This window comes from Orcinus orca, chromosome 3, assembly GCF_937001465.1.
Source record: "Orcinus orca chromosome 3, mOrcOrc1.1, whole genome shotgun sequence".
In the NCBI taxonomy this organism is placed as follows: domain Eukaryota; kingdom Metazoa; phylum Chordata; class Mammalia; order Artiodactyla; family Delphinidae; genus Orcinus; species Orcinus orca.
Window position 1 is genome coordinate 2,798,563 of NC_064561.1, and position 17,697 is coordinate 2,816,259.

General features: G+C 43.9%; 1 protein-coding gene across 2 annotated transcripts; it reads right to left on the minus strand.

The window, feature by feature from the left end:
* Window positions 1-355: 355 nt before the first annotated feature.
* On the minus strand, window positions 356-16,662 carry LOC101284520 (zinc finger protein 555). Of its 2 annotated transcripts, none has more exons than XM_033400740.2 (4): window positions 16,387-16,662; window positions 5,788-5,914; window positions 5,170-5,353; window positions 356-4,403 (listed from the first exon to the last, which is right to left on the minus strand). In XM_033400740.2, the coding sequence occupies exons 1-4, from the start codon at window positions 16,387-16,389 to the stop codon at window positions 2,942-2,944; spliced, it is 1,776 nt and encodes a 591-aa protein (XP_033256631.1). In that variant the 5' UTR covers window positions 16,390-16,662; the 3' UTR covers window positions 356-2,941. The 2 variants fall into 2 exon arrangements, with proteins under 2 accessions (XP_033256631.1, XP_049563147.1); XM_049707190.1 differs by lacking the exon at window positions 16,387-16,662 and adding an exon at window positions 7,244-7,582.
* Window positions 16,663-17,697: the final 1,035 nt, after the last annotated feature.

Here is a 17,697-nt window from a genome sequence, read left to right on the forward strand (position 1 = left end):
TGATAGGAGGGAAGGAGGTACAGATGATTGTCAAATCACATCAAACTATGGAGTGCTATGAAAACCTAAGTTAGCACGGAAAAAAAAATTAGAGATTAGACATCAACTGCTCTTTAATAAAAATAACTGACTGCTTCTGTTCTACCAATTAGTTTTAGACAACCTCAACTACTTATGCTTTCTACACTCACCAAGCACCAGCCCAAATCGGAAAATATATTCTTCCAAACAACCTCTGACTGGTACATCCCACTGTCTGTGCACTCATTCAAATTGCTTTAACTCAATACATCCATTTTCTTTGATCAAACCAATGTGGTCCTTGTGGCTTTTGGCTAGAGACCATTGACAAAACCATTATTTAAGCTTTTATTATTAACAAAGAATAAGCAATCCATTTAATGACAGATGTTGAAGTATGTAACAATAAAAATGTTTATATGACAAAAACCACCTTAACTTGCATATGCCAGCTAATATTGTCTCAGACTGTATAATGCTTAAATTAGCAATATTAGTTGATTTAAATCCATAATTGCAATGGAATACTTTAACATATTCTCAGTACATGAAAAATAATAACATTTGTATTATGGATTGAACTGTGTTCCCCCCAAAATTCATATGTTAAAAGTTCCAGTATCTCAGAATGTGACCTTATTTGAAAATATGGTTGTTGCAGATATAGTTAAGATGAGGTCATACTAGAATAGGATGGGCCCTAACCCAATATGTATGGTGTCCTTATAAAAAGAATGCCATATGAAGAGACAGGCATGCACAAGTAGAATGCCATGTGAAGATTTTTTTTTGGGGGGGGGAGCTGCGTTGGGTCTTCGTTGCTGAACGTGGGCTTTCTCTAGTTGCAGCAAGCGGGGGCTACTCTTCGTTGCAGTGCGCAGGTTTCTCTTGTTGTGAAGCACTGGCTCTAGGTGCATGGGCTCCAGCAGCTGTGGCATGTGGGCTCAGTAGTTGTGGCACACAGGCTTAGTTGCTCTGTAGCATGTGGGATCTTCCTGGACCAGGGCTCGTGTCCCCTGCGTTGGTAGGTGGATTCTTAACCCCTGTGCCACGAGGGAAGCCCCCATGAGAAGATTAGTTATGCTTGTTGCAAGCCAATGAGCTAACAGAAGCTAGGAGAGTGCTGGAACACATCCTTCCTTAGCACTTTCAGAGGAAGCATGGTCCTTCCAACATCTTAACTTTGGACTTCTGCTTCCAGAACTGTGAGACAAAAATTTCTGTTGCCCTAGCCACCCAGCTGTGTGGTGCTTTGTTACAGAAGCCCTAGGAAACTAATACAGTTTGTATACAAGTGATTTGGAAACACAGTAAACAAGATATTTCTAAGACATACCTACAGAAGATTTTTCTTGAAAATAAACACTGTTTTTAGTGACTTAAAATCAAACATAATAATTAAACCCATATCATGGAACTGCATTCAGCTCTAACAGACATCTCCCCAAATTCACGAGGAGTATGTTTGTTCTCATGTAGGACTGAGTCAGCGCATTTAAAAATACAGTAGGACTTCCCTGGTGATGCAGTGGTTAAGACTCTGCACTTCCACTGCAGAGGGCACAGGTTTGATCCCTGGACAGGGAAGTTCTGCATGCCACATGGTGCAGCTGGAAAAAAAAAAAAAAGAAAAAAGGAAAAAAATACAATACCTTAACAAAGTCCCACAGGTTGTTTTGTTTTCCTACAACATTGTAGCTTTTGTGGTAGAATCACGATCAGAGAGTCACTAAAAGTTTTGAGAACAAAGAGTCTGCTATACAAATTAGACCTTGTAAAATATGTTAACATCTAGAGAAGAGTGGAATCACAGCATCAGAGATCACTAAACATGAGTCTGAATTAGTGGTCTGCAGGACATGTTAGGGTTTGTAGGAAAATCCACATTGTGAGTGCCTGACCACATGACTGAATCCCTGACACCAAGCTCTTGGAGGTATTTATGGAAGCCTATAACTCTGAGAAAAATAGAAATCAAGTACTTGGCATTTCTTTTGATGATACTCTTGATTGGTAAGGCCAACAATCAGGAAAACGGGCTGAAAGCTGGTTTCCAAGTAGCCCCTATGCATCTCTCTCTCATACTTTAATGTGGCTGCAAAAACTTAGTAATGGCTTTATTTCTGCCTTCCAAATCTCATGCCAATAGGCTACTGGTAAATTCGAACACAGAATCATAAAGGGAAGGGATTCTGGGAACTGTAGCTCCTAACATTACCCATGCTGACGTAACACAATCCAGAACTCTGTATCTCATGATCACATCACAAGTGTCTCTTAAGTAAAAACCCACTGTTTAATTCGCTATCACAAGCAAGGACAAAGCGAAGGGCAAAAGCTGAAAGTAACAATTCACATGAGACTGTAAACTTGGAAGAACTCTGCATAATTAAAAATTTCTGCCAAATATTTAGAAGAAAAACAGAATAAGATTCCACTAGCCTAAATAAACAAATATTCTCTCAATCCATGGTGGAAAACATATAATGGTTGATTATCCAGTATCTGCCACACTAAGCCAGTAGGAAAATACAAACAAATACCACACTGTCATTGTTCCAATAACCCCTTTAAGGACAATTTAAAGAACTAACATATTAAAACTACTTATATATTAAAAATACACTTCAAATCACCCATGAGTCCAACAAACTGTAAAGATGCTTTATTTCCTAAAACATAAGAAAAAATACTTCCTGCAAAATTTACGTACTGTAGCCAAAAGAGTCCTTCAACAGTTAATTTTCATCTAAATGTTTATTTGCAAAAGAACTGGAAATACACTCCCTATGGGTCCACTTTAGTGATGAAGGACTCATAAAGGCAATACCAGGTTTACAACTTTTGTAAGATTTCTCTCCTGATGTGAATTTTCTGAAGCACTGTGCATGAATTCATTTGCAGGAGGATTTCCCGAGTTTCATATGTAGTGTTTCTTGGTAGTATGTATCCTCACATGTCTTCTTAAGGATGAGGAACAACTGAAGGCCTTCCCACACTGCTTACATTCATATGGTTTCTCTCCAGTGTGCATTCTCATATGTATTGGTAAAGATGAGGGCCATTTGAAGACTTTACCACATTCCTTACATTTGTAAGGTTTCTCTGCAGTGTGCGTCCTCACGTGCTGTTGCAAAAGTTCAGGCCAGCTGAAGGCTTTCCCACATTGCTTGCATTCATAAAGCTTCTCAGCAGTGTGCCTTCTCATGTGTCTTTGTAACGAGATGTGGCAACTGAAAGCTTTCCCACAGAGCTTGCATTCATATGATTTGTCTCCAGGATGCATTCTCACATGCTCTTGATAGCAAGCAGACAAACTGAAGGCTTTCCCACATTGCTTACATTCGTAGGGTTTCTCTTTAGTGTGTGTTCTTGTATGTTTTCGCAAGGATATGGGCCAGTTGAAAGTTTTTCCACACTGCCTGCACTCGTAAGGTTTCTCTCCAGTGTGCACTCTCATGTGTCCTCGAAAGGATGAGGGGTGGCTGAATGCCTTACCACACTGGTTACATTCATAGGGTTTTTCTCCACCATGTGTCCTTTCATGCCTTCGAAATGACTGGGGATAAATGAAGGCTTTTCCACATTGCTTGCATTCATAGGGCTTCTCTCCAGTGTGAATCCTTTCATGGCTTCGAAAGGATTGGAGATAAATGAAGGTTTTCCCACACTGTTTACATTCATAGGGCTTCTCCCCCGTGTGTGTTATCATGTGCCTTCGAAAAGCCGAGGAATAACTGAAGGCTTCCCCACATTCCTTACATTTATGTGGTGTCTCCCCAGTGTGTGATATCATGTGTCTTCGAAAAGTTGAGGAGTAACTGAAGGCTTCCCCACATTCCATACATTTATAGGGCTTCTCTCCAGTGTGTGTTATCATGTGTCTTCGAAAAGTTGAGGAATAACTGAAAGCTTTCCCACATTCCTCACATTTATATGGCTTCTCTCCAGTATGCGTTCTCACATGACTAGTAAGACTTGAAAAATCAATGAAGGCTTTCCCACATTGCTGACATTCATAGCTTTTCTCTGCAGTATGAATCCTTATATGCCGGTTGAGGGAAGAAGTACGAGGAAAAGTTTTTCCACATAATTTACACACATAGGGTCTCTCTCCACTGTGGGTTCTCACGTGCGTCCTTAGGTGTGAACGACAACTGTAGGTCTGCCCACATTCCTGACATTGATATGGTTTGTGTCCAGTGCAAACAGCGATGTGACTCTTGAGGGATGAATGATGCGTGAAGACTTTTCCATGTGTACTGCATTCATACCTTTTTACTCCAGTAAGAGTTTTCTGGTACAGGTTAAGATTTGGAGTCTGACTGAAGCCTTCCCCACATTGAGCATTACTTTCATGGAGTCTCTCCACCACGTGATTTCTGTTAAAAATGAGAAGCATGTTATCAATGGCTTGATTAATAATGATTTATTATTAAGTACGAGAATTACATTTTCACCAATTTCAGTGGATGGATAGATTTTCTCCCTGACTTTTTTTTTTTAAAAATAAATTTATTTTATTTATTTATTTTTGGCTGCATTGGGTCTTCATTGCTGTGCGAGGGCTTTTCTCTAGTTGAGGTGAGCAGGGGCTACTCTTCGTTGCGGTGCGCAGGCTTCTCATTGCGGTGGCTTCTCTTGCTGCAGAGCACAGGCTCTAGGTGCACGGGCTTCAGTAGTTGTGGCACACAGGCTCAATAGTTGTGGCTCACAGGCTCTAGAGTGCAGGCTCAGTAGTTGTGGCGCACGGGCTTAGTTGCTCCACAGCATGTGGGATCTTCCCCAACCAGGGCTTGAACCCACGTCCCCTGCACTGGCAGGAGGATTCCCAACCGCTGTGCTACAAGGGAAGCCCTATCTGACTACTTTTAAAGTGGAATGAACTCAATGCCACAGAAGGGGGCTCAACCACAACGATTACAAAAACAATGTTTCTTAAACATGGGCTCTTCTGTTGATCGTTTTCAGCTGTTTCTATCACTCAACATCAATGTCGCATTTAAGAAAAAAAATCATCGTGAAAATCTCTATGAATAAACAAATTTGATCTAGGCTTACATGTGTTTTGTTTGTTTGCTTTTTAAACTTTATGACATACTAAGATTCCCTCCTGAAATACTGCTTTCTCTCAAGAGTGCAACTCACCTCAGATGTCTCCCTTGATCTATGTGCTGATCTTCAAGGCTGAGTTCTTCCCAAATTTTTCCTAAGACGGAGGCCAAGGAATCATTTCCAGTGAACTTTGATATTTTATGCTCCTTGGATATTTTATTCCCATAAATATCCTGCTGAGAAACTGACCCATTGGCCTTAAATTGAGTCTCATCCTCTGAAAGCAAAAAGGTAACAAATCTTACAAGAAAGGAGGTACCTGTTAGCCAAAAAGGACACGGAGGAGTTTAGCTATGTCAAGACTTCATCAATAACAAGTATAAGGGGTCAAAATGGTAAGCACTTTAACAAACACAGTAAAATTCTCATATGGTTCAAAAACAGACCTCACTGGGCCCCCTAAGGCCCCATGAAATCTATATCCACCAATGATGCTAAGGGAGCTTTCTTTACAGAAAGAAGAACTCAGTTTAATACACAGATTCTCAGTCTCATGGGGAGAAACTATTAGATTCTAAGTCTCTGATGGTTATGACCATGTCTGTCTTATTAGTTAACATATTCCCTTTCCACGGTCCAATTCTTGGAACAGTGATGTGCCAGAAATGCTTGTCTCTAAATGACTAAGTGAAGGAATAATGTCATTCTTACCCACTGAGGCCAGGTTTCTGAAGTTTTCCAGCATCACATCTCTGTAGAGCTCCCTCTGAGCAGAATCCAGCAAAGCCCACTCCTCCAGATTGAAGTCCACGGCCACATCCTCAAAGACCACCGAGTTCTGAAACACCCAAGATATGTGCAGGTGCATGGGTGAGACTCACAGCATTGAACAACTGGACTCAAGTCACAGGAAGTTCAAATAAGATTCCATGGTCATCTAACATCTACTCTGTGATCCAGTCATCACACCTCCTACTTTATGTCCACAATCACAGATTATCGTCACAGATTTAACAGCACTAAAACACTGAACTTATCTCTACACTTTTACTGTGACCATTCAAGGCTTATTCTTCTCCAACCAAAGGGTTTAGACCACATTGGAGAAACGAAAAAAAATGCTATACAAATGAAATAATATTTGCATTTTAAGACCCATCAATCCCTTGTGACACAAGTGACTTTAGCTCCTTCCTACTGTACAACATCCATAAGCACATGAAGCCCAAGGTCAACCTGGATGAGGTTTAAGGAATACAAACACAATGAAGGACTGGGAACTTTTCCTTCTCTTTCCACCACCAAATATGAGAGGCCCATGGGCCTGTGGGAACCCAACTTGCTGTAAGGGCCTGCTAGCCATATTGTCTTTTTTTCTTTTTTTAACATCTTTATTGGAGTATAATTGCTTTACAGTGGTGTGTTAGTTTCTGCTGTATAACAAAGTGAATCGGCTATATGTATACATATATCCCCATATCTCCTCCCTCTTGCGTCTCCCTCCCACCCTCCCTAACCCACCCCTCTAGGTGGTCACAAAGCACCGAGCTGATCTCCCTGTGCTATACGGCTGCTTCCCACTAGCTATCTATTTTACATTTAGTAGTGTATATATGTCCATGCTATTCTCTCACTTCATCCCAGCTTACCATGCCCCCTCCCTGTGTACTCAAGTCCATTCTCTACATCTGCATCTTTATTCCTGTCCTGCTCCTAGGTTCTTCAGAGCCTTTTTTTTTTTAGATTCCATATACATACATATATATGTGTGTGTGTGTGTGTGTGTGTGTGTGTGTGTGTGTGTCAGCGTATGGTATTTGTTTTTCTCTTTCTGATTTACTTCACTCTGTATGACAGACTCTAGGTCCATCCAAGCCATACTGTCTTAAAGAACTCCAGGCCATCAGGACAGTCCAACTGGCTGAATGAAATATTTCTTTTGAAGAAATATTTATTTTAACATTTTTGTGTAATAGTTATCACCAGCTCAGTTTCTACTCTTTTCCTCTGTGTATTTTCATGAAAATAGGAAGTCAGAACTGCATATGTTCCCTACACTCCTGAGCCAGTGCTGCTGCCCACCAGTTCTGAGTTCACACACACACACACAATACATGATGCCAAAACAGCTCTTCTACCAGACCCATAAAAGAGTACTCTTGGTGACCTTGAGGATAAGGTTAAGAGCCGTACTTTGCAAAGGACTTTAACATCAAAAACATCTGACAGTGGGCTTCACTAGTGGTGCAGGGGTTGAGAATCCGCCTGCCAATGCAAGGGACACAGGTTCGAGCCCTGGTCTGGGAAGATCCCACGTGCCACGGAGCAACTAAGCCCGTGCGCCACAACTACTGAGCCCGCGTGCCCAGAGCCCATGCTCCACAACAAAAGAAGCCACCACAATGAGAAGCCCACGCACCACAACGAAGAGTAGCCCCTGGTCACCACAACTAGAGAAAAGCCCACGTGCAGCAACGAAGACCAAATACAGACAAAAAGAAATTAAATTAATTAATTTAAAAAAGAAAACATCTGACAGCAAATTTAGCCTTGAGTATAAAATATATAGAGGGTTCAGCAGTGCTTTCCTACAAAGGAAACACTCCCTTGCCTCAAATTCCAGGAGACAGTGATTCCACACAAACCATCCTAGAGGCTGCACTCTCAATTTCTCTCACGTCCGTGTCCCTCCCCTGGTGGGCACATGAGCGTGTCAGGCCAACCCCTAAGCACAGGGACCACTGAGCTGCATGCCTCCCTTAAGCCATGGTTTTTTAAAAAGTTCATCAACCCGCTGACATCCATGAGCATGGGAAAGAAAACACTCTCATATAATAATCCTGATGCCAGTATTTAGTATATATTCAATGGAGTAGCAGCATAACAGGAATATCTCTACTGTACAGGGAACAACAGGAGCTTCTGGAGCTTCTGGAGGTGAGATGCTCTCTGTACAGTTATCTGTAGTGTTTCCTCTACTTAGTGTGCAGGAAAGGAGTTGACATTGCAAACCTTAACTTTATCCTTGGCAGTGACTGCTAGCAAGGTTGGCCTTGGCCAGTGTGTGGGAACTTTAATTTCTGAAGGTTTCACATCACCCTAATTATTACTCCCTGTCTCTGACTGTGCAGACAACACTGTTAGCACTGAGCACCTGCTTTTCGCCTGGGAGTCTGGGCTTTGGGTCCTTGTTGTGCAGAGGATGCTCACATGATCAGCTGTGAGCTGATAAAAACCCCCGGTGAACTGAGTCCCCAGTGAGCCTCCGGTAGATGGTATTTCACATGCTGTCACGACTCATTGCTGGGGCTATCAGGTGTGTGATGTGCGACTCCACTGGGAAAGGACTCTTAAAAGCCTGCACCTGGTTTCCTTCAGATTTCTCCTCATGCGCCTTTTCCCTTTGCTGATTCTGCTGTGCTCTTTTGTTGTAACAAATCACAGTCATGACTCCAACGATATGCTGTCACGTGAGTCCTACCTGCAGGACCTAGGGGTGGTTTTGGGGACACCAGACACATTAGAACTGGGATTTGCTAGAGCAACCCTGATTCACTAAAATACGGCAAAAGCACTGTCTGGGAAGTGGGAGAGTGAAGGAGGAGGGGATGGCAAACCTTTGCAGCAGGGTAGCTATGGAGTCATCCAGGTATGAAAGGGCAGCTGTCTGGTGTGAGGCTAAAAGTTGACTGAGGTGTGGGAATTCCCTGGCTGTCCAGTGGTTAGGACTCGGCGCTTTCACTGCTGGGGCCTGGGTTCCATCCCTGGTCGGGGAACTAAGATCCCACAAGCTGTGCCGGGGCAAAAAAAAAACAAAACGTTGACTGCGGTAAAAATAAGCAATCCAGCTCCAGGAGGTCTGGCTCACTGGATATACCAGCTGCCTGTGGCCATGGAGGCCAAGTGAGAAGAAAATCAAAGTTCAGCACAGGTGACACCTGTGATTTTTGCTCTCTCTTCTAGGCAGGAGGAGAAAGGGCTGGCAAGTTCCCAAAAGTGAGCTTTGGATAGGCAAAAAATGTTAAAAGATTGTACTGCATCAGGAGAAAAAAAGTTAAATCAGTTCCTAGAGCTGAAACAAAATTTTAGACAAACCAAAGGGGAGGGGACAGCCAGCCTTTCTTCAGCCTAGCTGCTGGGCCTCCTGGCCCACCCACATGTGCCAGCCAGTATCTTCCCAGCTGTAACGCTATCCCTGTAAACGCTAAATACGTTTACAGAGATAGGCTGAAATCCTAACCCCTGATACCTATAAATGTGACCTTACTTGGAAACAGGGTCTTTGCAAATGTAATCAAACTAAGATGAGGTCATTAGGATGGGCCCTAATCCAATGACTGGTGTCCACAGGAGACAGGGAAAATGCCATGTGAAGACAGAGCCACACAGAGAAGGCAGCAGAGGAAGAAGATGGACGCAGAGACTGGAATCATGCTGCCACAAGCAATGGAACGCCTGGGGATACAGAAGGTATAAGAGACAGGAAATGACCCCAGGACCCTAGAGAATTCTGAGGGAGCATGATCCTGCCAACACCTTCATTTCGGACTTCAGCCTCCAGAAATGTGAGAGAACACCCACATTGTGGTAATTTGTTATGGCAGCCCTTGGAAATGAACACAAGGTTTGACTGCAATGAGGGAAAAAAGGGGGGGGATTTTTTTTTTTTTTTTTTACTTAATATGGTTTTGTTTTGTGGCTACTGCACCTGCTTGGATGGTAAAAATGGATACTAATGGTATCTGCTTGTAATTTTATAAATGCTAGAGAGATCATCCCCATCAGTGCTAAGAAAAATGAGACACAGCTTCCTTGCTGTTTCCAACTGGTGCCTGGATTGGAATTGGAACCCTAAGTATCAGAAACAAGATTAGGTCTCCATAAATGATTTTTTACTATGACTTTTACCCACTGGAGGTTCAAAAAGAGGTAAACAGGGACTTCCCTGGTGGTGCAGTGGTTAAGAATCTGCCTGCCAATGCAGGGGATACGAGTTCAAGCCCTGATCCAGGAAGATCCCACATGCCATGGAGCAACTAAACCCATGTGCCACAACTACCGAGCCTGCACTCTAGAGCCCATGAGCCACAACTACTGAGCCCACACGCCTAGAGCCTGTGCTCTGCTACAAGAGAAGCCACCACAATGAGAAACCCATGCACCGCAATGAAGAGTAGTCCCCACTCACTGCAACTAGAGAAAGCCCGCATGAAGCGACGAAGACCCAACACAGCCAAAAATAAATAAATAAATAAATAAATAAATAAATTATTTTAAAAAAGAGGTAAACAAAATGAAAAAACAGGCAATCTTTAAGTAAAGATATACTTTTGGAATTTTAGGTAGAAGTTTTCAGTTTGCTAAAAAGCTCTTTTGAAAACCTATTTCGGATGACCTTCAGAGGCTGATTGCCCAGCAGGGGCTTAGCTGGGACTCTAAGGCAGACCAGACAAGAAGGGATTAGGACAGTCTCAATGCAGGGAGAAAGGTACCCAATCTTGTTGACTTTGCTTTATTCTTGCAGTCAGAAATCACATCCATGAGCAGACTATACACCGAAGCCTGGGAGGCCTCCTAGTGAATCTCTGAACCTAGGGTGGTCATGGGGACTGCTACAGACTGAAGGTTTGTGTCCCCCCAAAATTCACGTCAAAACCTAATCCCCAATGTGATGGTGTTTGGAGGTGGGCCTTTTGGAGGTGGCCAGGAATGGGATTTGCCCTTATAAAAAGGACCCCAGAGAGCTCCTTGGACCCTTCTGCTGTGTGAGGACACAGTGAGAAGACGGCCACCTACAAACCAGGAAGCAGACTCTCACCAGACACCGAATCTTCTGGTGCCTTGATCTTGGACTTCCAGCCAAGATCAAGTTCTTGGACTTCCAGAACTGTGAGAAACAAAGGTCTGCTGTGTATAAGCCACCCAGCTTACAGGTGCCCCAGCTGACTAAGACAGGGACTCCCAACACATCTAGCTTGAAACCGTCAAATATTTAACACTTTACAATATTAATTTTTTTCTTTTTTTTTTGTTTTTGTGGGATTTTCTTCGTTCTTTTTAAAAAATTTTTTTTGTTATATTACAATACTAATTTTTAAAATGTGCCATTGAGCACACATTATATGAGAAAGACAAATATACTTATAATAACTCTGTAAAGCAGACATGATTAAAACGAGTTCACAGCAGACGAAATGCAGAACAGCGAATTAATAACATCATGCCAGCTTGGCACACTTGCCCTTCTTTCACACACACCTCACAGCTGTTTTGCTAGTGTGACTGTTACTTCCCACTGTGATGAGGAGATAAGCTAGCTTCTGCCGGGCGCTGTGGAGAGCAGCCAACAGAAACATCCTATTCCATCCTTACATCTCACACTGCTTCTCCTGCCAAAGCCCCGTGCCCATGCAAAAACGCTTTGTTTGAAGACCTGACCTCTGGCTCTTTCATTTAGTAAAATTTGTTTAGGTTACAGTACTTGCAGGCACTAGGGCTACAGCACTAACAAAACAAAAATTCTGAACCACGTGGATCTTAAATTCTTTTGGAGGAAAGCAGTAAATAAGCAAATCAAATATAATTACTGAGGAAAATGTGGCAGAGCAAGGGGATTTGGAGGGGTATATATATATGGGAAGGGGCAGAGATTTTCACGTGTGTGTATATACACGTTGATATCGATACACATATATATGAATGAATGGCTGCAGGGCAGAGTAAGGGAGAACAGTAAAATAACCATTTGAGATAAGACTGCAAACTGGCACCTAAAAATCTAAATAACAAATATATACATATATATATACACATAATTACATATAATTATATATATCTTCACGTAATTCAACATATTGGTCATATTTGGAGAGTGGCAGAGGGGCCTGCCACTGGGGTTCATTTCAAGCCTTTTAAGAAAGCTTGTTCTACATTTAGGGCTGAGTTTCATTTAACAGAGGATTACTTTTTTTAAACATTTCTGTCAACTGTACGTATGTCACATGCATTTTCCTGCACTGATGTTATATGATACAACAGAAAACTCTAAAATCAATTCACAGGATTTACCTGTAATCATCTTAGAGCTGCTGAAAGCCATTTTATAATATTCAACAGTCATACATAAAAAAAAACTCTTACCAATGGGGAATAGATGGTAATGTGCATGACTGGATAAAGGAAAATGGACAAAGGAATATTCAAACGAGACCAAAGAACATATAAATGGTATGAAATTCACTGTTTTCTCCAAGACAATCAGGTACAAATGAAGTGTGGACAGATGACCTGACTCTCAGTCAACATTACATTAGCAATCCAATCTGGAAAATGCACAAATGTGCAATGCCAGGAGACACTTGTCTTAATGCCTAACTCAACAGCTGCACATGTATGACACCAACAGAACACAAAGATAATCGTACAATAAGATTCTGAACAAGATCTCAGGATAAAAATTCAACATAAAAATAAATTTCATTACCTTTCTAATTAATAGCAACAGCAAGTTGGAAAGTTCACTTTAAAAAGATAACACATACATAAACAAATGGGACCTAATGAAATTTAAAAGCTTTGCACAGCAAAGGAATCCATAAACAAGATGAAAAGACAATCCTCAGAATGGGAGAAAATATTTGCAAACGAAGCAACGGACAAAGGATTAATCTCCAAAATATACAAACAGCTCATGCAGCTCAATATCAAAAAAACAAACATTGCAATCAAAAAATGGGCAGAAGACCTAAATAGACATTTCTCCAAAGAAGACATACAGATGGCCTACAAACACATGAAAAGATGCTCAACATCACTAATTATCAGGGAAATGCAAATCAAAACTACAATGAGGTATCACCTCACACCGACCAGAATGGCCATCATCAAAAAATCTACAAAAAAGGGTTTCCCTGGTGGCGCAGTGGTTAAGAATCCACCTGCCAATGCAGGGGACACAGATTCAAACCCTGGTCTGGGAAGATCCCACATGCCGCAGAGCAACTAAGCCCATGTGCCACAACTACTGAGCCTGTGCTCTAGGGCCCGTGAGCCACAACTACTGAGCCCATGCACCACAACGACTGAGCCCGCGAGCCCCAACTACTGAAGCCCATGCGCCTAGAGCCCGTGCTCTGCAACAAGAGAAGCAATCGCAATGAGAAGCCCGCGCACTGCAACGAAGAGTAGCCCCCGCTCACCACAACTAGAGAAAGCCCACGTGCAGCAACTAAGACCCAATGCAGCCAAAAATAAATAAATTAATTTTTTTTTTAAATCTACAAACAGGACTTCCCTGGTGGCGCAGTGGTTAAGAATCGCCTACCAATGCAGGGGACACAGATTCGAGCCCTGGTCTGGGAAGATCCCACATGCCGTGAACCAACTAAGCCCATGCGCCACAACTACTGAGCCTGCCCTCTAGAGCCTGCGAGCCACAACTATTGAGCCTGCAAGCCACAACTACTGAAGCCCACACACCTAAAGCCTGTGCTCTGCAACAAGAGAAGCCACTGCAATGAGAAGCCCATGCACCGCAACAAAGAGCAGCCCCCGCTCGCCGCAACTAGAGAAAGCCCACACACAGCAACGAAGACCCAACGCAGCCAAAAAAATTAATTTTAAAAACACTTAACTTAAAAAAAAAGTCTACAAACAATAAATGTGGAGAAAAGGGAACCCTCATGCACTGTTGGTGGGAATAAATTGATACAGCCACTATGCAGAACAGTATGGAGGTTCCTTAGAAAACTAAAAACAGAAGTACCAAATGATCCAGCAACCCCATTACTGGGCATACACCCAGAGAAAATCATAATTCAAAAACACACATGCACCCCAATGTTCATTGCAGCACTATTTATAATAGCCAGGACATGGAAGCAACCTAAATGTAGAACATGTGGTACATATATACAATGGAATATTACTCAGCCACAAAAAAGAATGAAATTGGGTCATTTGTAGAGATGTGGATGGACCTAGAGACTGTCATACAAAGTGAAGTTAAGTCAGAAAGAGAAAAACAAATATTGTATATTAACGCACATATATTTGGAATCTAGAAAAATGGTACAGATGATCTTATTTGCAAAGCAGAAGTAGAGACACAGACAAAGAGAACAAACGTATGGATAGCAAGGGAGAGGTGGGGGGGGGAAGAATTGGGATAATGGGATTGACATATATACACTATTGATACTATGTATAAAATAGATAACTAGGGCTTCCCTGGTGGCGCAGTGGTTGAGAGTCCGCCTGCCCATGCAGGGGACACGGGTTCGTGCCCCGGTCCGGGAAGATCCCACATGCCACAGAGCGGCTAGGCCCGTGAGCCATGGCTGCTGAGCCTGCGTGTCCGGAGCCTGTGCTCCGCAACGGGAGAGGCCACAACAGTGAGAGGCCCACATACCGCAAAAAATAAATAAATAAATAAATAAATAAATAAATAAATAACGATAACTAATGAGAACCTACTGTATAGCACAGGGGACTCTACTCAGTGTTCCGTTGTGACCTAAATGGGAAGGAAATCCAAAAAAGAGGGGATATATGTATATGTATAGCTGATTCACTCTGCTGTACAGTAGAAACTAACATAACATCGTAAAGCAACTATACTCCAATAAAAATTAATTTTAAAAAAGGTAAAAAAGATAACACATACAGCAGAAACTAACACATTGTTAATCAACTATACTCCAATAAAAATTATTACTCAAAAAAAAAAAAAGATAACACATACCATGGTAAAAACCAAACTGAAGTAGTACAACATCAGTTTAATGAAGGCTATAAAAAGAACCTAACAAAAATTTTAAAACATGAAGGATAATAACAAAGCAAAATGAAATAAATGACAAGATGGCACATGTTCTTAAAAAGAAATCAGTGTTACCAAGATATCAACCCTCCCAAGACAGAGTCTTTATAAAATTCCAAAAAATTGCCAAACCAGATGTTTTTTAGGATTTGACAAATACTAACTTTACACACAAATGCCCCCAAACAGCCAAAATATTCTTAAGTACCAGGCAGGAATCCGTATCACACTGCAAGGGTTTTAAAGCAGCAGCAACTCCTGACAGGACGGAATTGGCAAAGGAATGGACGACTAAATCTACAGAAAGGAACAGAGCCCCAGGCAGGCCTGTGGCTATGGGGAGGGGGAGACCTGATTCACCACAGGGTACCCACGGGGAGCCAAGCAGAAATGATAGACACTTCCACACATGGGACAGGACAAACTGATATCTAAGTAACATCCGTGTATTCCCACCTCTTCCATGGGCAATAACTAATTTACTGCAGATTTAAGCAAAGTGTGTTGCAGATAATAAAAAACAACAGTATCATCTACCGTCACAAATTAAATAACTGGTATTTTTGGTGAAACTTCACCTACCACACTATGTGGTACTGTATTCACTTCTCTGCAGCTGTTCAGGAAGCGACAGACCTGAGAAACTTACTACAGACAGGAGGAGATTTTAAAAGAATGTTTAACAAACATAATGTATGACATTTTCTTTTTTTTTTTCCTGAAACTCACCCCTTTGAAAGTATTTTATGTTATATTTCCTGCTGTACTAATTCAATGTATTTTACACTTGCTGAAAATCTGAGGTTCCAGTAAGTGAATACATCTTTTCAAGGTGAAAAACCCACGGAGGGGTTGTGCTGAACTGGTACCCAGACACAGATGACTCAGGGTCAAGTGCAACCACGCTACCACGAGGGGCACCACTGCTAACGTGCTCCCTGAACAAAGGACACCGGCTATGTCCCCGCTGTGTCGCCAGTGCATTTGACTTGGGGGGTGGGAGGGGGTGAGGGGTGCTGCCCCACCTCACAGTGGGCTTTCCTCGACCTTTGCGTTAGTTTTTCTCCCTTGTGTGGTTCTTGTGAGAACCCAGGGGGCAGGAATCATTTCCGCCTTTTCCCCTCAGGCGTCCAGTCAGCTGACAAATAGTGTCCCTCCATGGAATGAGAACTGAGGCTGGGGTCATTTAGGACGGAGGACCTACCGGGAGACGCCCTCCCAGCCCAGGGCCCCCAAGCAGGTCACCCCAGGCTCCCCGCCCGCCCCCGCAGGCTGTCGGGTGGAAGGAGCCGACCAGGGGCTGATGTTCCCGGACCCCCGAGAGGAGAGCAGTTGTGCACATCTAGGTCACCCAGATAGTCCTGAGACACCGGCCCCACAAGCGGGGGCCGGACAGGACGCCGGGACCCCACCCCGCGACCGCTTCCAGCCGGTTCCGGACGGTTCGTAACAGCCCCTCCCGGTCTCGGGCCCCGGTCCCGCGGACTCACCATCTCTGCCAGGCTCCCGGCTCTCCCAGGCGTCCTTGCCGCAGCCCGCGCAGGTGAGAGGTACGAGGAACCGACACCTGGGCCCACGCGGCGCAGGTGCGCAGGAGCGGCACGGCTGGCCGAGAACTACCCGCTCACGGGCTGGGAGCGTGCTCTGACTGGACGGTGCTCCTGGCACTCTCTTCCATCTGGCTGTTGATTGGTAGATGCTTCGCGCCCCACCGTCCTGACTGGACAGTGCTTCGGGCATTGCTACTGCCCGGGCCCCTGACTGGACGGTTTCCCGAGGCCCGCCCCCTGACTGGACGGTTTCCCGAGACCCGCCCCTGGAGCCCCTGATTGGACAGTTCTCTGGGCCCGGCCGGCGAGCGCCTGCTTGTTCTCCGGGCACCGCCCCGTCGCATCTGATTGGACATTCCTCCCAGGCCCGCCCTCTGGTTATTGAGTGACAGGCCTTCGTAACACATTGTGGACCGACCCGCCCGCGCGGGACGTGGGCCCCGAGCAGAACCTGCTCTCGGGCGGTCGAACCCGGCGTCCTCCCGCAGTTCGGCGGCCCCTCCTTGTCCTCCTTCTGGACCGGGAAGTCCTGATTCAGTTTCCACGCGGAGCGTCCCTTGTCCGGAGCCGGGACTGGACAGGATGGGACGGGGGAGGAGAGGGTCTAGTGACTTCCGGGGTCAGCAGTCGGCCCGGGGGCGAGGTCACCGTGGAAACATATATTTGTTTAAGCCCCCTGGCGCGCGGGCTTCTCATTGCAGTGGCTTCTCTTGTTGCAGAGCACGTGCTGTAGGTGCGCAGCCTTCAGTAGCTGTGGCGTGCGGGCTCTAGAGCACAGGCTCAGTAGTTGTGGCGCGTGGGCTTAGATGCTCCGCGGCCTGTAGGATCTTCCCCTTCCAGTGATGGAACACGTGTCCCCTGCATTGGCAGGGGGATTCTCAACCACTGCGCCACCAGGAAAGTCCCTGAATTCCTATTTTAACTTATATAAAACAACAACAAAAAAAGCTTATATAAATTTAGGATGGACCTAAGAACTCTTAGTACACTTACTAGATGGGAGCTAAACACCGACTGCATTTAATATGCCTGCTTCTTTTAGAAAACATTCTCTCATTTGACGTTAAGTGGATGCCCAAATTCTGATATCGTTTGTCATTCTATTTACAGACAGAACTTTAAAAATTCCTTTTTTAGGAATTCCCTGGCAGTCCAGTGGTTAGGACTCCGAGCTCTCACTGCCGAGGGCCCGGGTTCAATCCCCGGTCGGAGAACTAAAAATCCCACAAACCGTGGGGCATAGCCAAAAAA

Coding starts and splice junctions, on each gene's coding strand:
- LOC101284520 (XM_033400740.2), bottom strand. Junction 5,354..5,787: donor CAGAAACCTGGCCTCAGTGG/GTAAGAATGACA, acceptor TTTTGCTTTCAG/AGGATGAGACTCAATTTAAG. Junction 4,404..5,169: donor GATCAAGGGAGACATCTGAG/GTGAGTTGCACT, acceptor CATTTTTAACAG/AAATCACGTGGTGGAGAGAC.